The sequence below is a fragment of the Vigna radiata genome, chromosome 5 (genome assembly GCF_000741045.1).
Source record: "Vigna radiata var. radiata cultivar VC1973A chromosome 5, Vradiata_ver6, whole genome shotgun sequence".
Classification (NCBI taxonomy): domain Eukaryota; kingdom Viridiplantae; phylum Streptophyta; class Magnoliopsida; order Fabales; family Fabaceae; genus Vigna; species Vigna radiata.
Genome location: NC_028355.1, coordinates 2225246 through 2248167, shown reverse-complemented (window position 1 = coordinate 2248167; position 22922 = coordinate 2225246). Strand labels below are relative to the sequence as shown.

Below are 22922 nucleotides of genomic sequence, written 5' to 3'. Positions count from 1 at the left end.
TTAAATTGAAAATATTAAGAGAAAATTAATCTACTACTAATTATAATTATTAAGAAAAAATACTTCTGTTTGTTATAGTTTTATAACTATATTTTTAGTATATATTTGTTATTATTCTTATCCTTATTAATATAATCAACGTTTTATTATTTATTTATAAAAATTACCTAAAATAAATAACATTTTTTTCTCAAATATTATGCAATTATAATATTATAAAACTTAACAAAAATATTTATTTAATAAATATTTTTTAATAATTGATACAACATAAAAAAAATATTATATTTTTTTGTTTGTTACTATGTGCATGGTTATAATAAACAGGTACGCTCTTTTGGTAACCATTTTTTTTTATATTTTTAATCAAATAATTGTATTGTTTAATCAAATAAAAGTGGTCTTCTTATTTAATAAAACAAGCAAGTACATAATCTCTTTATTCAAATCTAACTAAATAACTTCTCCTCCCCAAAATAGACACTGCATTTATTTTTTAAATAATTATGACAAAATGGTATAGTTTAATGTATTATAATATACATAGAGAGAAATGTGACCAGTTCCCATTTATAATTATAAACACATTTAGAAAATTTGAAAATAACTTATTTTTTACTATTAAACATTACAAATTCATCTTTCATATAAAAATAACTTTATCAGAAAAAAAAAAGAAAAAAAAAAACGAGTCCATCTATCATAATGAAGTGTATAGGAAAATGAATTTATCTCTTATAAAATAATTTTACCCTATATCATTTTCATTTTAATAAGAATATATAAAGATAAGGAAAGTTACTTCAAAATATTTTCAAAAGATCATTTATTAATTTAAAATATTATTGATTACTCTTCAGAATCATTAAATTTAATCAGATTACTTATTGAATTGACTTTAAAGATGATTCTGTTTAATTAGTTTCACATATTATAGGATCATTTCTATTGTTTTTTGAGTTAAACTCTGTTACAGATTTCTTTTACTTTTTTTATTACAAGGTCATTTCTATTGCAACAGTTATTATGTAATATTATAATTTTATTGTTTTTTGAGTTATAGTCTGTTACAATTTTTTTTTTATTACAAGAGGGTCATTTCTATTACTAAGAGTCATTATATATATATATATATATATATTATTTTAATTTATTTTGTTGAATTAGATTCTGTTACAAACCTTTTTTCTTTTTCTATTACAAGAATTATTATAATTCTTAATTTTATATCACTTTTTAAGAAACTTTTATTTTGAGAAAAGATATGTTATTTAATTATTTAATGTCATAAATTTTATATTAGATAAACTATAATAAAATAGAGAGTGTTGTTGAAGACATGTAGAGAGAAGAACTCCTACCTTGCCATGCATGTGGCTATGAAAATGAACTGCACTTCAATATTTGAATGCCAAATAATAATGTCCCAATATTCTTGAAGGTTTCAGATCCTTCACCATTAATCGATTTAACCACATTTGTTTATCTTTTCTGCATAAAAAATCAGGTGGCAAAGGAGACAAGAAAATAAAAAAATTATGGTTGGAAAAAGAAATGATAAAAAGACAACTTAGAGAAATCAAGAGGTTGCTAAAGTCGCTGTTTGGGAACTTGAACCACAAATTAGTAACTGTATTTAAACTTTAAATCCTTTTGCAGCTCAGCACTTGCTGGACTTTGCTTCGATGTGGGATCACCACACTCTACATTCTTCATTCTTCAATCTATCAAAATTTTCTATATATTTTACCTTTCACGATCTCTAAAGTTTATTCACCAAAATGAAGGTAACAAAAACTACCTTTCTCTTCTGTTCACATTATTATTATTATTCTTCGTTTCCAAGTAGCATGCATCATGATCATGTGTCTCTTTGCAGATTTTTGAGTGGATGCAAAACAGAATCAATGGGAGCAATGGAAGAAAACGTACTTCATCGATTTCAGCTACCCGTAAGCATATTTTTTTTCCTTGCTCTCATCATTCTCAAGCGAGAGGATCATTTTTGCCACAGTTTTTACATGGTTTGATATACTAAGGTCTGATTATGACGTTGGCTAGCTATGAGTTTTTGTTTCTAGATGCACATAGCGATAAAAACTATTCTGAACAGAGTTAAGAACACAATAATGCTCACGGCTAAGAACAATAAAACAATGTTCACAGGTTTGGTGGTGTCTACTGTGTACTGTTGAGTAAACCATTGTTTATTCTACAGGAACAGAAGCTATGCCACTTGGGCTTGATTAGGTAGACTGAATTATAGGCTGCAATTATTATTCTGTTTGATTTATCATACAAGAGAAAGTAATTAATATAATAATAATTCAGTTGAAATATTTATCCATTGTAACTTGGTGTTTGCGACTTTATATCACCTTGTATATTCTATCATTCAGATTACACAAAGCATGAACCTTGCAAACAAGAGTTCAGTGACTGGCCTCAAGCACTCCTTGCAATTGGAACGTTTGGGAGCAACACCATGAAAGAAGATTCGGGTGGAAGGAATAAAAACACTGTGGAGGATTCATCTTCCTTCAAGGATTGCACACAAGAGATCACGCTAGAAGAAGTTGCAAATCTTCAGAATGAGTTCTGCATATTCTTTAAGGGGCGAGTGGAGCCAAATTTGGGAGGTGAACAAGAAGAACACACCAATGATCTGACCAAGGATTGTTTGAACAGTGAGCATTCTGAAGCTAAAGAAAATGAATCTCTTTCTGATGGCTCCAATGCCATGCGAGGTAATTTCTACCCAAGCAAGAGTATAGTGTTTAGCAGGGGAAAAGATTATTGTTTGGATCATAGCAGTAAGAGAGGTGTTGGGAAGAAATCACTCTCTTTTCTTCTTAAGAAGATGCTTGGTTGCAAAAGTGGTTTTCAACCAACCCCTTTGTTCAAAGATCCACTTTCAACTGAGTCCAGAATGGAGAAGGTAGATCAGAAACCATGCAAATCACCTTATAATCACTCCTTCAGTTTTCTTACTCTCATTATACTTTGCTTGTGATCACAGATTTTGAGGGCAATACTTCACAAAAAGATATATCCCCAAGGTTCATGTTCGACTGCACCGTTCATAAACAAGTACCTTGAAGCCACACCAATTTCTCAGTTTGATGATGATGAGGACAATGAAGATGGTGATGATGAAGAGGAACTTGCTACTGTTTCAGAAAATGGAAGTAAATGGGTGAAGACTGATTCTGAATGTAAGCTCTGCACATTGAATGATTTATCTACATTATTACATTTTACTCAGTGCCTAAGTTCATGTAATCATGTTTTTTTTTCTGTGACAGATATTGTTCTTGAGATATGATTGGCTTGTTCTGCTGTACCTGAACCACTGTGATTATATGCATGCTGAAGTCTTCACATGGAAGGTAGTAGCATAAACAGGATGGAAGATATGAAGTAGTGTTCTACTCTTTTGGATGTATGAATCATGCCAAGGAAAGCTGACAAACAGGAAGAAGAATCTGGAAAAGTTCTATGTTTTACAACTTTAATTTAGTCCATGAATGTCACAACATAATCCAGTTTCTTATAGATGAGATCTTAACTTCTGTATTTGTAATAAAGTGTGATTAATTTAACAATAACAAGCTTTTTTTTTTCTTATCTTTTTCATTCAGCTTTGAAGGTTCTAGTGTAAATGTGCAACTACGATACATTATTGCATGGTTGGTTAAGGGTCACCACCATATATGTTAATAATGTGAATCAATCGAAACTTGACATATATACTTAAAATTTTCAATTTAAAAATAAAATTAAAAAATGAAAATGAGTTAGGCCATGGTAATTTTATATCTTATAGTTTCAAATTCTTCATTTAAGATTAAAGTACTATATAAACTTTATTTTAATTTTTTTAGCTTTTGGAAGAGATATTTTATCTTTTATATAAGTTTTTTTTAAAATAATTAACATCGAACAGAATTTTATTTTAAAAATAATAAGCAATTACTTTGATATAATATTTAATATAAAAACTTTGTTTTAATAGACTAAACTCCATCTTACATATTTGGGTTAATTGCAAAAAGTCAGTAGTTGGATATACTAAATACTTTTTATTCTTTTCGAAAAATTAAAATGTTGATTACTTAAATCAAAATTTTTGTAACAATTCCTTAACTCATATTTACCAAGTATGCATTCCTAAATTCATCAAGAAATAACTTTCGCATCAGCAAACCAACTACACATCACTTTTACAAGCAACTCAACATACCAAATTTTACAAATCAATCATCACATCATCATACAAACATCAAATATAACATGTCTACCCATCTAAATCAAATAAACTAGCTTTCCTTACTTGATAGATGACTCAATCGCTATAGAAAACCTAAAATAACCCCAAACGCACAAGAAGTTCTATTTGCTATGAACCACAAAAACACAATAGATATATTGTTAGAAGCACTGATTAGTAGGAACTCAAACTTCACATGCAACACTAAAAGGACTAGTATGCAAGGAAAACGAAATACACCAAAGAGAGGAGCAGAAAACCAACTACTCTATTTAGGAAATTGATTAGTAAGACTTGAAGATCTCACTATGATCATCACTCAAGCGGTCATCGATCTTCAAACAAAAGAACAAGGAGCAAGAATCCTTGTAGAGAAGTCAATAAACTCTAAAAAAATTATTTCTACTATGTTTTAAAATAATAAAACTCTTTTATTACAAAACGACATATATTAAAACTATTTAATATTAAAATAATTAAGTCTCACTGTTTTTAAAATTGTTCAACTTCTAAAAATACAATTTTTTAAGTATATATATATATATATATATATATATATATATATATATAATATGAAAACTTATTTATTTATAATTATGTAATACTTTATACAATTTTTTTTACTTAAATTCAATTGATATCGATATTTATAACTTTTTCTAAATATTTAGCGTTAACAAAATGAAAATATATTTTTTTATGTTGAATATTTAATAATATTATATTTTGTTTATTTTATTTTTTATTTTTTATAAAAATAATTAATTTATACTGAAATCGTACAAAAGCGTATGAGTATTTTTGTTACAATAGTAGAGATCAGATAATAAAAAGATAATAAAGTTTGTCCCTACTTTATGTTGCAGTGATTTATCCCTAGTATAATTCCAAATATAAGAATTCATGGAGTGAAGGTTGAAATTATGCAGGTGCAGAAAAACAATTGTCCAGGTGTACTACACAATATGGAGGGATAATGTGGAAAAATGAATTTATTTTAGTATGAGAGATTTGAATAAGCTTACAAGGACAGATGTTGGCTTAAGGAGGCTAAAGCCTGCATTTGTCATCTACAAAAGAAAGTTGAACTAATTAAGCTAGATTATTGACATGCATATCTTTAAACCTGTACCTCCTCTATCCTTCTAATAGCTTCTTTCATTTTTGGTCTTTGATCAGAGTTACTTTCGGTGCAAGCAACACCAATACGGAGAAGTTTTAGCATCTGATTGCGTGAATTTGTGTCGTTTGATGACAACTCTGGATCGACCAATTCAACTTCCATTCCTTCTGAAACAGCAGAATGGGCCCATTGAACAACATCAGTACCACCCTTGCCATTGCTGTGATACTGGGCAGGGAACTTGCCAGTGATCACTTCAAGAATGATTATTCCGAGGCAGTAAACATCTGTCTTCTGTGTAACTTTTTGGTTTTGCACAAAGTCTGGGGTTTTGAAGGCAAACAATGCCTGCACTGCAACATTCGGGTTCACCAGTGGCTGAAATGCATAGTCACTCAAAAGAGGCTCATAATCATCACTTAGAAGAACATTGCAAGATTTAAGATTCCCATGAGGCAAATCGTATGTGGAAAATTCAGTGTAAAGAAATCCCAACCCTCTTGCAATTCCCTTCACAATCCTCAAACGAATTGGCCATGTCAATTCAGAATGTGATAGACCTCTATCACCATGCAATACATAGAACAAGCTTCCTTTCGGCATGTACTCGGTTATCAGGAGCTTCTCCTCCCTTCTGTAGTGGTAAGCCAGGGGAGTGATGATGTTACGGTGTCGTATCCTTCCGAACTGCCTCATCTCCGCGTCGAACACCTCCTTCCCCATCTTATTCACCTCCCTCATCCTCTTCACCACCACGCACAGTCCGTTCGTCATCGCCGCCTTGTACGCCGACCCCAGCCCACCGTTCCCCAGCACCTCCGCTGCCGCCTTCATCATGTCTTGTAGCCCAAACACCCCTCTCGTCTCGTTCACCATCACTATGTCCCCCCTCTTGTTCTCCCTCCTCTCTCCCACGCTCCCCCCCACGCTCCCCCTCACGCTCGCCACCTGCACCTCCACAGCCTCCTCCGCGTTGCTGTTCCTGCTCACCGCCGTGAACTCCACCCGCTTCTTCCGCGTCAAAAGCAGAAATAACAACGCCGCCACCGACACCACCACCAGCACCACGATCACCTTCCTCCCCCACCCGCTTCCGTACTCCTCCTCTCCCACGTTGCTCGCCATCGAGTATGACGTGTCGGAAACCTCGCACGCCTTCACCAACGGTTTACCGCACAGTTCATCGTTTCCTACGAACGAGTCCACGGTGAACGTCGCCAGACTCTCGGGAATGGGCCCTTCGAGTTTGTTGAAGGAGAGGTCCAGCGATTTTAGCCGTTGGCCGAAGTTAGGGATTAAGCCCGAGAAGGAGTTGTACTCGAGGTGGAGTTCTTTGAGGAGGTCGAGCTGGGTTAGGGATTGGGGGATGGTGCCGTTGAAGCGGTTGCCGGAGAGCCAGAGTTTCTTGAGGGAGTTCAACGGGTCGAAAAAGTCGTTTGGGATTGGTCCGGAGAAACGGTTTTGGGTTAAAAGGAGGGACTTGATTGAGCCCAGTTTGTTGAACGCCGGGATTGGTCCCGTGAAGGAGTTGTTGATGAAGCTGAGAGTTCTGAGGCCGCGAATCTCCGCCAGGGCGTCGACGTCGATTGGTCCCGAGAGGTCCAAGTCGGAGAGATGCAGGCCCGTGATGACCCCGTTGAAGCAAACAACGCCTAGCCAGGTGCCAGAGCAAGGCGAGACGTTGGGGATCCAGGAGGAGAGAGAGCGATCGCCGTTGACAAGGGACTGCTTGAGACGGAGGAGGGATTGGGTTTCGGTTGAAGAAGAGAGAGTGAAGAAGAGGTGGAAGAAGAGGAGAAGGAGGTGGTGGTGAAAGCGAACAGCGGCCATTGGGTGGTTGTCGGAACAATGGACCGCTGCTGCTCGCAGAGACTAAGGTTGTTTGTTTTTTGAGAGGGAGGTTGGTATTGGGAAGGGAAAGTGAGGCAGGGTGTCATGTTGGAGGTTGGTTTAGTGTTGTTTTGGTGTTTGGGGGTGAGAGAGAGGAGAGAAATGAGTGATGATGGTGTGTTTTTGCCAGAAATGCCGTCGGAGATTCTAAGAATAGATGGATGTTGCACTGGACATGGTGCTCCTTTGGTTCCTTCCGATATGTTTGGATGAAATTTACCATTTACAATACTTTCTAACTTCAATTTCTATTTTACATTGTTGTTTTGTGTTTTATTCCTCTAACTTTAATTAAGGTTTGAATTATGTGTTTACTTTTTTTTATCATAATAAAAAGTAATAAGATTATTATTATTATAAAATTGAACTTAAAGAATTTTTATAATTTTTTTATAAATAGTTTTTATTTATGTTGTATGTAATTTTTAATTAAAAATGATAACTAAAGTTAGAAAATCTGTTGAATAAAAAAAATAATTAAAATTTTAAAAATTATCTTCTTAAACAGTAAAATTAGTAAAATAATTATTCTAACTTAAAAAAATTATTTAAAAAGTAAAATTAAAAAACAAATATAAATGTCTTTATATATATAAAGATAAAAATATTTTGTTTATTTCATTGCGATCAATTTTGCAAATTTATTTATAATTTTTTTATCTTATCATTCTAATATGAGAATCTAATTTATATAATAACTTCCTTTCATATTTCAATAATTAAAAATTTATGGATTAAATATGTTTTTAGTCTCTCAATTATAAGCGTTTAAGTTTAGTCCTTCATTCAAAGTTTACTTCATTTTCATCATTCTTCTTAATGAAACTATAGTTTTTAATTCTTCATGACTAACTGTTTAATTTTTTTTTCTGACATGCCTAACTGTGTGCCATATGTAAGATCAATTCTAATTTTGTTTCTGACTATGATTAAGATTAAAAGAAAAATCATTAAATTTAGGGTGAAAATTGGAATCCCTTTTCTTATTCGTTCATGGGTTCATCTTTTGGATGCACTCTTTTCTTCTCCATCTTCAACCAACCATGGCCAATTAATGTTCCAGACCAATTTCAAGTTATCACCCAAAACCTAAACTGTTCTAACATTTCCCATTACTATGCATCAGAAAACAATCATACCAAAACATTCCAGACCAAACTATTAATACTAGTCAAACATACACCAATTATAATCTTCTATAACACCTCACAGTGCACAAAATTTCCAGTTTTAAATGTATAAATCCAATACAGAAACATGTATCATATCATTCTCATCTTTTCCCTAACCTCAATATTGTTATCTAAGTACTCACTATTTTCATTTTATAAAAACCCATTTAACAAACCATCAATTTGTTCATAGTTAGAACAAAGGACACAAACAAAACTATTATCCAATCAATCAACCCATCAAGATAAAATAACCCCTGAAACCTGGACACACTTTTCTCTTCCACAGTGCTTTACCCTTTTCTTCTTGTATGATATCTCCAATACATGATAGTAAGTAAAATAATAAACAATATAGTAATATTTAAATAACTAATTTTAATTTAGTTTGAAACAGAAAAGAAATATTTTTTTAGGTTAAATCCATTCGGAAGTCCCTATTTTTGTGTTTTTGTCTCACTTATATCCTTGTCTTTTATTTTTTGCCAATTAGGTCCCAAAGATTGAAAAATTAAAAGAATTTAACCCCTGCCGTTAAATCAAGTTAACGGGGTTAACTTTTTGCTTACCTTGTGAGAGTGAGGTGGACAGATATCGTGACGTGGTGTGCGCAGAACCTTTTACATGAATTTTATTATGGAAATCTAGTTATTATTATTATTTTAACTTTTATTATTATTATTATTAATTATTTGTATTATTTATTTTTTATTTTGAATAATTTTTTTAAAATAACTGGAGCTTCTTCCTTCTTCCTTCTTCCTTCCACAAACCTTAAAACTTTCTCACTGCACTGTTTGCGCTGCACCACCTAGATTGCTGCCACACCGTCGTCGAGGACCACCTCCTGCACCGGACACTTAATCATCAAACTCGTTGCTACAGTATTGCCGATAACAGTTGCTTGTACTGCGTAGCTCCATCACCACGTTTTATCCTATTCAGGTGGAGCACCACCGCACCACTTCCTCTTCGTTCATGACTACCATCATCGGCGTTGACGAAACCATTCATAGGAAGCACTGCTCAACTGTCGCGCTCTGTTCTGTTGGGTCGATCACAAATGTTCTGTTTGGTTCGCGATCATCGTAATTTGTTCTCTCTGTCGTGACGTTTCTCTTCTATTTTCTTCTTGGGAAAAGGCAAAGAGAGGGGCGGGGAATGTGCTTCTTGGCTTTTGCATTTCATCCATTCCTCAAAAATCAGTTCAGTTCGAAAAAGGGGAAGAAGAAAATGGAATTCAAGAAAATGAAAATTAAATTAAAGACGAACATAACATAATAGAATAGATAGAAAGAAAGCCCTAAAAGACTTGTTCATCGAATCCAGAATCCATGGCAAACAATGTTCATGAAAATCCCCATTATAGCATTTCGGCCGAGATCACTCTCTGCTGCAGAAAGAGAAAAGAGAAGATAGAAAGAGATAAACAGTGTGCGTTGCGTTGTAGAGATAGTGGTTGAGGTGCAGAGGAGAGACTATTGGACACCATAACAAAAGCAGAAAGTAGCGTGATTGCGAGATTATGTTAACCGGCGACACCGTTAATTTCAAAATTAACCCTAATTTCAAGCTCCCAATTCAATTATAAATTAACCCTAATTTCAAAATCTTTCACAAAAACCTCAATTTTTAAATTCATTGTTTAAAATATTGCCATTTACAAGGATATACATAATAAAACAAATATTAAAAGGTTTTGTACATGTGAGGCTCAATTTATTTAACTTATCTACATCATGAAACTTATCTACCTCACCTTCACAAGTAATCGTGTTAACTTGATTTAATGACAGGGGCTCAATTTATTTAATTTTCCAATATTAAGAACCTAATCGGCAAAACTTAAAAAAATGTAAGTGAGACAAAAACACGAAAATAAGGACTTCCCAACTAGTTTAACTTTTTTTTTTTTTTACATTCCTTAAAATAATCAAAACTTGGTGTCAATTGTAAAGTTCACATTTAAAAAATAAATGAGTACATATTTAAAGTAAACTGATAATGTAATACCATATGTTCATCCAGATCCATATCCTCTTTTCTTCAAACTATAGATAATAGCATTACCGCGTGAAAGCCTGCAATTTCAAGTTAGACAAATTTCACAATGCTTACAAGATACTGCGAAATTCTATTTTAGCTTTTTTTTTTTGAGGAAATTAATGCAGGAAGAGAAAATGAAATTACCGAGAAAACGTTGCAGTGGCCAGGATCAGCAAGGTGAGCCATCAAATTTTCAATGGGATCAGCTCCAACGTAAATAGCTTGAAACCAGAACCCTACAAATGCCAGCATTGCAAGTCTTCCATTCTTTATCTCCTTCGTCCTCAACACCATCACTGGTTCAGGTGACCCACGACCCCAGTCCATCGGGTCAAACCACAGCCCACCCGGGTACCCGACATCGGGCTTCGGGTTCGTAATGTGAGGCACTTTGGGCTCAATGTCAACGCTTCCTGGGTTAAGCATGTCGGCCCATCTTCGACCCTCCACCCAGCCCATCAGGCCCATTTGCGCCACGAACAGCGTTGTGTGGTCTGTAAAGTACTCTCGCGATCCGGCATCGTACCAGTTGAAGTTGTCAACGTAACCAAGTCTTTCCAGCAACTCCGGAACCAGAATTCCAAACACTGCAAGCATCGCCCATCTTCCATGTACTAGTTCCGCTTGAGCGAACCACTTTAGCAACTCTGGATCAGACCCTGACAAGACGCAGCAGACACAGACACAAACATAAAACAACCACATGGGTTGCAGTTAAACACAAGACAACATTGTAGAGCATACCTAATCCAAGAGGATCAAAACCGAAATCACCGGGAAGACTGCAGCAGACAGAAAATTGAAGCAATTAAGTGAAATTCTATTTATTAGAAATTAGAAAGTTTGGTATATATGCATACCTGCCATCGAGCCACTCAGGAGGTGAACTACCAGGGAACCACAATGGTCTATCTGGAGGAAGTGGCTCACACACAGCTGACACTCCTTTTGTTGCATTTGCAGTTGTTCTTCTGCTCAAACCCAACCATGTCCCTGTTCTTTCGGCCAAATTAACCTTTTGATGTATTTCTCTGCTAAAAGACCTGTTTGGAAGACTTGACAATGCAGTGGAGGAAACTGCTAAAGCCATGAATCAGATGAGAGAAAGTGTTGTGTGAAATGGAACAAACGTTTCTGTTTTCTGAGCCTTTATCTGCTATATCCAGATGATAGATAAAACATGAAACCATGGCCAATGGTATATGAAACCCACACGTGGCACCTATATAACAGGTTCATCGTAAGATAGATAATAAAACTATATTTTTCTAGACAAATATTTCATTATCTACCTTCATATTTTCTAAAAAAAAAAACATATTTATATAACTAAAATATCAACTAAAACTAAATTTAAAATAATTGAAGTTATCAAGTAAAACTAAGGATTAATGAAAAATCTTTCAAAAACAAACTTAATTAATAACAAATCTATATAATATTCATATATATCATAATAAAAACATATTTTAAGACAAATTCATATAATGCGAGTTATCTGACCAACCCATCCCTAAACTATTGAACCTTGTCCTCAATATTTGGATGATGTGTTGGGCTTAAAGTGGGTAGAGCAATGAAGATCGGTTTGATTGTTGGTTAAGGCTTGGTGTAACTTGAACGAAAGGGGGTGTGGATAGCAGTTAAACAGCCAGATCTTCTTAGAATAGAGACGTAGGTCAGAAACTCTAATTTTTTTTTATTTAAATTCAGAGGAAGAAAATTTACTTCTTGATTCTTAATAATGATAACATTCTCTTTATATATTAATTATATTAGTGATTCACTTTTAAAACATAAAGAATTTGATAGAACTTTAAAAAAATAAACAAGTTGAAATTAAATATTTTAATTTAAAAAGTATAAGTAAGTCTGTTAATTAATAGCAAGTGCAATTAAAATAAGAATTGTGCATTTGATATATATGTTTTTCAATCCATCACTTTCAAGTTTGTATTCGTTTTAGCAAGTTCTACTTTTGTACGTTTATCTTCAATACTCATTCTCAATTATCTTTTTCAGATCACTCAAATAATAATTAATGATGAAACTCCAAATGAAAAAGAGATTATTTAAATTTTTGTTTTTTCACTATATTTAAATTTGACTAGCCTTCCATGACAATGTTATATTTATTTTACTAATTTTTCTCACATTGAAAATGGAAGAAGACATTACTCTTAATCTTCACATTTCATTAAACATTATTCTATCACAATTAACAACACGAAATTTTCACTCAACATCCCAAATTTGAAGATAAAAAGACGGAATCTGTTGCAATTATTTTTTTCCCCATCCACAATATGTTAGGTTATCAAAGTATATGAAAACCTTTTTAGAAGAAAAAACTCATTAACAATCACATCTCTGTCATAAACGTATTTTTTTCACAAAAACTTTGATATTTTTTAGAACTTAGGAATACATGGTGTAAATGTGCTAAATAATTATACACGTGGATTACAAAAGAGATGTACTATAAAGTACAAGTGTAATTTATTCTATACTAGTTATTAATTTTTAAATAGCGATTATAAATATATTTTATATATGTTCTAACTTAAATTAAGCTTACAAGAATTGAATCTTCAAAAGAAGTGTTTAACTGTAAAAATCTAATAATATTAATCGGTCTCGATCACATGACGCAAACAAATTGCTCTCTAAGAAAACCAAGTTGCTTTGTCACTTTCACCAATATAACATTGAAGTTTTCTTATAATGTCAACCAGAGTCTTATATATAACATGTTGCAAGAAAACTCCTTTATTTAACACTTTATATTCAGTATATATATTGACGTATTTATATAAGTGGTTCCAACGATTCCATCATGTAAAACTCAAATTTGACTTTCTAAATAAAATAAACTACATTTCTTATGAACAAGACATTCACGAATTTGGTGAACTAACCTGCATGAAAATGTGTTGGACGAACTTCTCCAACATCCTCTACCTAGAAAATGGAGAAGATATGGTTTATATATATTATCTTTTTTTTCTTTAATTCATGAATAAATAACTAATATTTTGATTAAACTCCTTTCTAGATATATATCATTTAATATATAATTTATGTACGGTAATTTCAAACAGTTACTTCACATAAATATTTGCCAATCCCAACTGAAATTTTTAATTTTTCAAAATTAAACAATTCTTTATGAAAGAAAAATTAGCAGTTTTAACTCATTGTTAATGTGATAATAACTAATTGACACATATATAAAAAGTGTTAAACCTAGTGATTGATATTCTACTAAATAACCGTACTATCATCATTAAAATGTGACAACATTTTCTATTAACAACATGATAATTGTCATTAATATTTTAGCTGAATAAGTAATCAATACTATATTATAATTATTAATTGCGAAGCATGATGATTTAATTTTGTATAAAGGTATTTATTATCGTAATTGTTTGACAACGATGACTTTAAAATCCTGAACCAGAAAATTACAATGGTTGTATTATTGTCCTAAGAAACATCTTTCAGTTTCAGTTGCAATTGTTCTATCAGTGTGCAGTACTTGGCTTTGAATGCACTTCATCTATCATCACCCAATTCTGACTATTACTACAAACTTCCCTCCAAAACCAACCCACGTAAGCAACTTAACGCGAACCCCACTTCCTTATTCAAAGCCCTCGACAGTTTTCGAAGCAACCCACGTAGCGTAACCAGTTGCCAACAATGGTGGAGAATTCAGGGGTACTCGGGTGGTTCCTCCTCAACCCCAAAACGCCACCTTTCGCTTCTCACAAGACCCTCTTCGCGTTCCTGTGGGTGGCGGCGCTGGCCTCGCTTTTCGTCTGGCAGAGGAACACGATCAGCGGCTTTCTGGTGCTGGGTGGTGTTCCGGTGCAGCCGCCGCCGAAGCTGCGGCCCGTGGTTTTCTGTTTGACTGAGTTTGGTGGGGTCGGTGACGGCGTTACTCTCAACACTGAGGCGTTTGAGAGAGGTGTTAGGGCCATTTCCAAGTTGGGGAATAAGGGTGGCGGCCAACTCACTGTGCCACCTGGACGTTGGCTCACAGCACCCTTCAACCTCACCAGCCACATGACTCTGTTTCTTGCTCCTGATGCGGTTATACTTGCAATTCAGGTGGGGTTTTTTCTGTTCTTCTTCTTTCAAATCTCAATTCAATAGTAATAGCATAACCTTGATACCATGATAACAACATTGAAATGGCTTTGTACTTGTTAAAGATCAAGATAAATTATACTTGATATTGATGGAAAGAGTTCATCAGCGTGATGTAATGTTTTTCGAACTGGTTTGTGTCTGAAAAAGAGAAGAACTGTCAAAAAATGCCCACCCATGTTGTCGTGGATTGAGACTGAAAAGGAGAAAACAAAACAAAACAGAAATTGATAAAACCAAAAAAGGAGGCGAGGTAGAAAAGAAAGTAAGCTGAAAATGAGATAGAAAAGAAAGTGAGTATACAATTGTAATTTTACCATATATAATATGCATTCTGCTGCATTTTTATGATTGACCTTTTCAGTCCTACTGTTCCTCAATCACTTGATTAAATTAAAACTTTTTACTTACTTTTATATATGTGATTTTGTGTGATGATTAACAGGACGAAAAGTATTGGCCACTGATGCCTGCATTGCCTTCATATGGGTATGGAAGGGAGCATCCTGGGCCTCGATATACCAGTTTGATCCACGGTCAAAATCTTAGAGATGTTGTCATAACAGGTCTGGATCAAAAAGTCATCATCTTCTCTTTCGGGCAAGACTTATACATAGTACCAAAATATAATCAAATTGTTATATATGTTAAGGAGAAGAAGGGAATTTGTCTATTGAACCCTTGATGTTAGAGTCTCAGAAAATAATATTGTCCAACTTTTTGTGATGCCAAATAGTTTGAAGGTTTTAGTTAATGGAGCACTGTATTTTATAACTTCTGCTTTTGGATACCAATGTACACTGTTTAGATATATTGTGGGAAACCAGTCTTAGTGTTATTAACTCATCATATACTGATCAGGATGAACACAAAATTTCTGCCACAATACTGATCTCTTTTATTGTTGTTTGTGCAATACTTGCTCTCTATGTTTCTCTTGTTTACAGGGCATAATGGTACCATAAATGGACAGGGACAAACATGGTGGACAAAATATCGGCAAAAGATTCTGAACCACACTAGGGGGCCACTTGTTCAGATATTATGGTCTAGTGACATTGTGATCTCAAATATTACTTTGCGTGACTCTCCTTTTTGGACACTTCATCCGTATGACTGCAAAAATGTTACAGTGAAAAATGTCACTATATTGGCTCCTGTATATCACGCTCCAAATACTGATGGCATAGATCCTGGCAAGTGTCTTCTACCAAAAGCTACAACATATTTCATATCTTAACATGTGATGTGCTGTTATTTCTATCCTCTGTTTGATTACATGTTCAGTTTGTTATATTGTTGTATGAATAATATTCACAAGTCTCGGTTTCTATGATATGAACAGATTCTTGTGAGGATATGTTGATAGAGGACTGTTACATAAGTGTGGGGGATGATGCAATTGCAATAAAAAGTGGATGGGATCAATATGGAATTACTTATGGGAGGCCTTCCAAGAATATAGTGATTCGAAACCTTGTTGTTCGATCTAATGTCAGGTAAAGTGAATTCCTAAAACTAAGCCAACAAATAGAAAACAAAGCATAGCATATCTTATGTTGTTGCACGTCATTCAGCATCTCATGTTGTCATGATATTTAAATAGTTTGGAAACTTCTGTGTGTGAAATGCAACAGTGCTGGGATCTCAATAGGCAGTGAGATGTCTGGTGGGGTATCCAACGTGCTGGTGGAGAACATTCTGGTATGGGAATCAAGACGTGCCATGAGAATCAAGACAGCACCAGGAAGAGGTGGCTACGTGCGCCAAATAACTTACAGGAACCTAGTTTTCAAAAACGTGCGTGTTGGAATTGTGATAAAGACAGATTACAATGAACACCCTGGTGCTGGATACGATCCAAAAGCATTTCCAATACTGAGAGACATAAGGTTCATCAATATCCGTGGCCAAGGAGTTCGTGTGCCAGTTCGAATTCAAGGCAGTGAACAGATTCCAATAAGAAATGTGACATTCCAGAACATGAAGGTTGGCACAACCTACAAGAAGAAGCATATCTTCCAGTGTGCCTTTGTCCAAGGTCAGGTAATAGGGACCATCTCTCCCTCTCCCTGTGACAGCTTTGATCGGTACGATGAGCAAGGGAAGCTTGTTAAGCATGCTGCTTCGCAGAATGTCACAGACATAGATTATGAAATTTGAGGTGTCTTCTGTTCCAAACTCAAATAATGTCATACCTGTCGTGCGCGTGCATGTATATAAAGAGTTTGTTCAATGGAAGCATGAGAGGAAGGATGTTGTTAGTTACTTTTCTTAGGTGATGAGTTGTATATAGGAAAATTTTCAGACGCTTATATAAATTTTCCAGAACTACAAAATCGTTTCTGAGATAATGTTCTATGAGATGCAAGTCATTACACCTTCCAGAAGTCATGGAAATTAGATGGATGCATTTGATTGAAAGTTAGAACTAATAGTTAAATCAACTTTGAGTCAGATTGTAATCATAATCTATAGCTTAAAAGTGCTTTATCAGTGAACAGTTTTAAATTAAACCATTTTATTTTAATTAATTATATTCAAAATCATATGATTACCTTATGATTCTGAATAAAGAAACCATAATTAGCATGCTATTTTTTGTTTTTGTTAACTTTGAAGGACAACATAAGAACTAAGGTGTAAGGGTTACTCTCTGCACTACTTACATTGTTACTTGGACCACCACATATCAAAAATATTCTTTTTATATGGATTTTAAAACTTAAAATTTTTGAAAATTCCTTAAATGGATTTCGAAGTCCATTTTTCAAAAGTTTCTTTAGCAAATTTAGACATTCATTAAAGAAAAATTTCTTCAACGAATTTCGACATTCGTTGAAGAATTTTTCAAAAACTTCAATGTATTTCGGAATTCGATGAAAACTTTAAAAATCCTTCAACAAGTGTCAAAATCTATTGAAGATTTTTTTCTTCAACAAATTTTGAAATCCGTTAAAGAAAAAAAGTAGAAGTGTAAGATTTTTTAAAATATAAAAGATAATTTTGGAATTTTAAAAAAATATGATGGTACAAGGAGCAATATAGGGTGGTGTAGGAAGTAACCCTCCTTAGGTGCTTGGACCCATACATGCCAATGCTTAAAAGGCTTTATCTTCTTGCACCTCATAGTTTCCAAATACACTCCATATATCTTCTTATACAATGATTAACTACTATTGAAGAATTTCAAAAAAACAAACCCTACCTTATTTGCATACCTCCGTAGTTTTTTCCTACAACGAGTCTCCATTTCACCTTTGAATAAATTTTGTTTATTTCAATAAATGTTATCATACCTAACATCAATTTTGTTCCATATGTTTGTTTATAATGACTTACCTAAAAGTAATTTAGTTTGTAAAAAGCAGCAAGAAATTGTTATTATTTTTTTTTAAATACACAACATTTTTCACATAAAATTTTGTAGGAAATACCTACGAATTTTATAATTTTATAAAAAAATAATTATCCAACAAAAAATAATTATCAATTAAAATTTTTAAGAAAAATAACAAAAAAAAATGTTTTTTGTTTTTAAACTTTTATAACAAATTTGTAAGAAAAATCTCATTAAATATAAAAGGTTCTAATAGTACGTACTACTTTATATTAATTTTAGTTTCAAATCTTCTAAATTATAAATGTCTTTTGACAACATGTTTTTCTTACCAAAATCTCTTGACTACTTGATGAAGCCTTACTTTCCTATCTTTAACTACACACCTACCAAATTCAAGAAGCCATCTTGAAAATTATATAAAATCAGATTAGAACTGAATAAAAATAATATGAAAAAAAAATGGTAATCTCTAATTGGTTAGGTATATAATCTCATTTTACCGATCAGTTAAAAATTTGCTAAGAAGTATTAGTCATGATCAAATCATGTCTAAAACGCGAACAATAATTTTATCTTTGCTAAAGAATTTTAAAATTTTCAAAAAAAAAAAAATCAAATATGTTAAAGTTTAAGTTTATTGATTTTTTTATTTGGAATTAATTATCACACCAAATAGAAAAGTTTATTGTTTAATGCAAATATCAATAAAAAAAGATAACCACTTCAAACTTCAACCAAAATATTTCATTAAATTTATAAAAAAAAAAATAAGTTAAACAATATTGGTTAAGAAAACTCTAATAAATACTAACCTTTAAATTGTTTAGGTATACATCCTCGATAAATAGTCTTAATAATTTCAACTAAAATATAATCATCAAACTATTAAAAAAAAAGAAATTAAATAATAATAAATTTTAGTGACTAAAAATATGTTTAGAAACCAATTTCTTAATTGGAAGTCAATTTAGCGACTAATTCCTTTAGTAGTCAAAATCTTATTACAGTGAGAGACTAATTCATAATTAAAATTATTTAATTGTCAATTTAAAGACTAATTATAATTTTTTAAAACTAGTTTAATTATCAATAATTTCTATTTTATAAATTGGTCACGTATCACTAAAATTGAATGGTATTCGATGATTTTATTATAGTGATATCAATTAAGAGTCAAACACTTTTATCAATTGAAAATAATATCATTCACATAGATATAAGATAATAGTATAAGTCATTCAAAATATAGATATATCAATGTTAATGGAGAAAATCATGAATAGCAATCAATAAATAACATTAATACACTATCTATTGATATTAATAGAACCCAATACGAATTACATAAATTACAAATCATATTATTGTTAATTAAAAACATTTGTGTTTGACTTTCAATAGATATTTTTGATATTGAAAGAAAGAAAAACTCAAACTAATTATTATCCATCAACAAAAGAAAACTAATAACTTAAAAATAATACCTTTGACTAACCGGAAAAAGAAATTTTGCGCTGGTATCAACAAAAAATAAAATTACGTTTATGATTTCTCAACCTTAACCAAATTAATTATAGACCAAAGTTGAATTTATGTTATACTAACTGTGATCGAGCTAAAAAAAATGTAAAAAAGATAAATAAATTTATGGAATAAGAAACTACGAAAATGTTAAATCTTTATTTTTTAAAAATTAAATTTGACATTTTTTTTATTTTAACTAATAAAATATTCTTATAAGTTTTAAAATTTTAAAAATTTGTTAAATTAGTGAACTAAAAGAACATACTTTTGCCATTAAATATATTTAAAAAATAACGAAAATTTCCACAAATATATATAAGAGGTAGACATGAGGAATAAAATAAGTTGTGCATATGATAGAAGATTCTAGTAAGGACTTATTGTGTAGAAAGAGATAGTAAGAAAATGTTTTTAAGTGCATTTGTATATTCTGGTGGCTTCCAATGGAAGGAAGTAGTTGAGTGAGAGTTATGATTAGTTTTGAAGATAAGATTAAAGAAGGGTTTGATGTAGCATGTGTTAAAAGTCAACATATGATAATTGGCACGTGATGCAAAATGCAACGTTGATTGAAACTACAGCCTTTGACTTGGTTGGGTTGTGGTTGTGGTTGTGGCTGCCAACACCTAAACCAACCCAACTTAGACAGCACCCTATTGTGGCTTTGTTTCAAGTTGACCTCTCTACACAACCTGCACTGGACTCAGTCCATTTCCAGATAATCTATTTCTTCGGATATTCTAGGGTTTCACATCACCTTCTTTACTATCTAACTTCAAAAATATAAAAAGTTCACATTTTTTTTTCTATAAATAAAATTTTGTACAAAAATAATGGGTGGATAAAATTTTTCTACACTCTTCTCCATAAATTTCAGTAATAGCAAGTTTTATATATATCAATTCAGCTTATACTCTCATGGTTATTATCTCATATCTTATTATTTCTTCACGTGTTAAAAAATATAAAATTTTATAATTAATATTCAAACCTCTACGTTAACTAAACAAATCTTTAAAAAATAATAATACATCTTTGTTATCACATAAAGTTTTGTACGTATTGTAACAAATATCGTCTTATTGTCAATGTTTATTATAAAATACATGAACATCCTCTAAACATAAATTTCACACTAACAAAGGTAGTTATGTTCATAACATTATTATGTAAGAAGACAGCGATTTCACACCAAAATCAATTTCAACTGATAATATAAATTTCACTTCACAACAATATCAAATCCTTTTTGACATGCTTTAACAATTCAATGATCGAGCTTCCAACGCCCAAATCAAGTTGAGTCTGTGACAACTCGGTAGTTCACAATAAGTAATATTGTATGTTTTTTTTAAACTAGGAGTAATCTTTGGATTTTAGATTCTAGAGCAACATACCACATATGCATTTCTTTAGATAATTTCCCCTCATATCATAAATTTCATCCCATTTTCATTACTTTACCTAATGCTCACATCATCAAAGCTCATTATTTTGGTATTGTCATTTTTAATCATAGATTTCATCTTCAGATTTATATGTGCTAGATTTTTCTTTTAATCTTATTTTAGTATCCAAGATTATCAACAATCTCAATTGTGATCTGATTTTATCTTCTTCTGGTTGTGACATATAAGATGTTCAAACCAAATAGAGGATTTGTTTGATTAAACTTCGAGGCAACCTATACATTTTTTCTACACCTTCAATTATTTATGTCAACACTTGCACTAGTAATTCTTGTAATATACCCATTCATAACTTATGGCATTCTTGCCTAGGACATCCCTCTAATAGTAGATTAATACAAGTTTTGCGATCTAAATATCAATACATTACCAATGATAATATTAATGTTTGTCATGCTTACTACGGTGTCAAACAAAGAAAACTACCATATTCTCTCAATACATTTATCTTTGACGTAAGCTCTAAGACATCTTTCTTTTACAAATATAGATAAGATGTCTCATAATTTCAGTTGTGTTTAAATTTCTCTCATTCAAACAATTGACAGGAACATCCAAACTTCACTTCATCATCACTTCTACTCTTATTACGTTGCACAAATTATATTCATTATTTTACTCATTTCTCATACTTAGCATTGATGTATGGTGAATTAATCCAATCTTGATCTGTACGTATATATATTGAAATTGTGTACAATTTCAATAATATTGAATGATCACTTTGATTGCTTTTGTATTGAACATTTGATCACTTTGATTAAAACTTTGGAGATTCTGATATATAGATACACTTAATTCAAAATGAAGTATGCATTGAATAAACTAATATTATGTATAAGTGTTGAGAATATGAAAATGAAACTATTCATACTTATAAATTAAACTTCACAAACATGTTATAACACTCATAATTTAAAACTAGTAATAAGGTGTCATAGAAAGTATGTATATAAAGAGTTATAAGAGTTCTAGATAAAAAAAAAAAAAAGTTACAGAAAAATGTTGGAAATAGGATGGATAAAAACATGTAATTATTCATAATATATTATAGTCATTTGATTAGTTGTTGACATAAACAGTGTATAGGAACTACTATTGCTATAGATGTTTCGATTCATCTTATGTTCTATAATTCATCAGATTTATAGAAAAATTACAAAAATGAAACTAAAACTACTCACGAACCAAACTCGCATCTTCATTTAAGCAATTGAAATTCTTAGCGATATTCAAATGATGATGTTTTGCTTCATGGTTTGTTAATTTCTCGTAAAATAGATACACATTCAAGCTAAAACGATATTGTTTAAGAAATAATTATTAATATTGTATTTCATGTTTTATTATTGTTTATGAGTACAATTGAGGCTGATGAAAATAATGTCTTCAAAAATTTCATATCATCTATGATAAATTAGGAAATGAGTGTTGGTAAGTTTACATTTGATTTTTCTTATACTTAAATTTTGGTTAAATTATTGTTTTGGAGTGGAAGTATACTTGAAGTTTAAAGAACAAGAGAGAGTGATTTATATATCATACAAATTTTTACAGTGTTAGTATTTGGTTATTATTAGACAACACTCATATATTTTTTTCTCCAGTTATAAGGTTTTCACATTATATTATTGTTTTTATCTTATTTTTATAATAGTAGAGTAATTTCTAAAGATAAAGGTGATGCGATTTTGGTATCAAGAATGATAATTCAGTAAAATTTTTCTTAATATGTATAGTGGTGGCAGTTTATCTTATTCCATTAATCACCAACTATATAAAACTTTATTTTGCTAAACTAATATATAGGTTTAGTTTTGCATTATTGGCCAATAAAATATATCAATAGAATGACTTTGAAGAATTTTCTATGAAATTAATTCTTAAAAGTTATGATAAAGTAGAACTTATTATTCATACATTATTATTT

General features: G+C 31.8%; 4 protein-coding genes across 4 annotated transcripts; 2 read left to right on the top strand and 2 right to left on the bottom strand.

Annotated features, from left to right (window-relative positions):
• Positions 1–1653: 1653 nt before the first annotated feature.
• LOC106761618 lies at positions 1654–3629 on the top strand. The gene is made up of 5 exons (XM_014645184.2): positions 1654–1787; positions 1880–1952; positions 2400–2938; positions 3020–3215; positions 3306–3629. Exons 1-5 carry the CDS (start codon positions 1782–1784, stop codon positions 3323–3325), a joined length of 834 nt encoding a protein of 277 aa, XP_014500670.1. The 5' UTR covers positions 1654–1781; the 3' UTR covers positions 3326–3629.
• Positions 3630–5213: 1584 nt separating this feature from the next.
• Positions 5214–7223, bottom strand: LOC106761798 (pollen receptor-like kinase 3). The gene has a single exon (XM_014645364.2). The coding sequence runs from the start codon at positions 7221–7223 to the stop codon at positions 5391–5393; it is 1833 nt and encodes a 610-aa protein (XP_014500850.1). The 3' UTR covers positions 5214–5390.
• Positions 7224–10385: 3162 nt separating this feature from the next.
• LOC106760930 (photosystem I chlorophyll a/b-binding protein 6, chloroplastic) lies at positions 10386–11681 on the bottom strand. The gene is made up of 4 exons (XM_014644378.1): positions 11362–11681; positions 11246–11283; positions 10646–11160; positions 10386–10536 (listed from the first exon to the last, which is right to left on the bottom strand). The coding sequence occupies exons 1-4, from the start codon at positions 11589–11591 to the stop codon at positions 10522–10524; spliced, it is 798 nt and encodes a 265-aa protein (XP_014499864.1). The 5' UTR covers positions 11592–11681; the 3' UTR covers positions 10386–10521.
• A 2279-nt stretch (positions 11682–13960) lies between these two features.
• On the top strand, positions 13961–17141 carry LOC106760835 (probable polygalacturonase). Its single transcript, XM_014644266.2, has 5 exons — positions 13961–14617; positions 15102–15222; positions 15604–15852; positions 16002–16155; positions 16294–17141. Exons 1-5 carry the CDS (start codon positions 14207–14209, stop codon positions 16817–16819), a joined length of 1461 nt encoding a protein of 486 aa, XP_014499752.1. The 5' UTR covers positions 13961–14206; the 3' UTR covers positions 16820–17141.
• The last annotated feature ends 5781 nt before the right edge of the window (positions 17142–22922 follow it).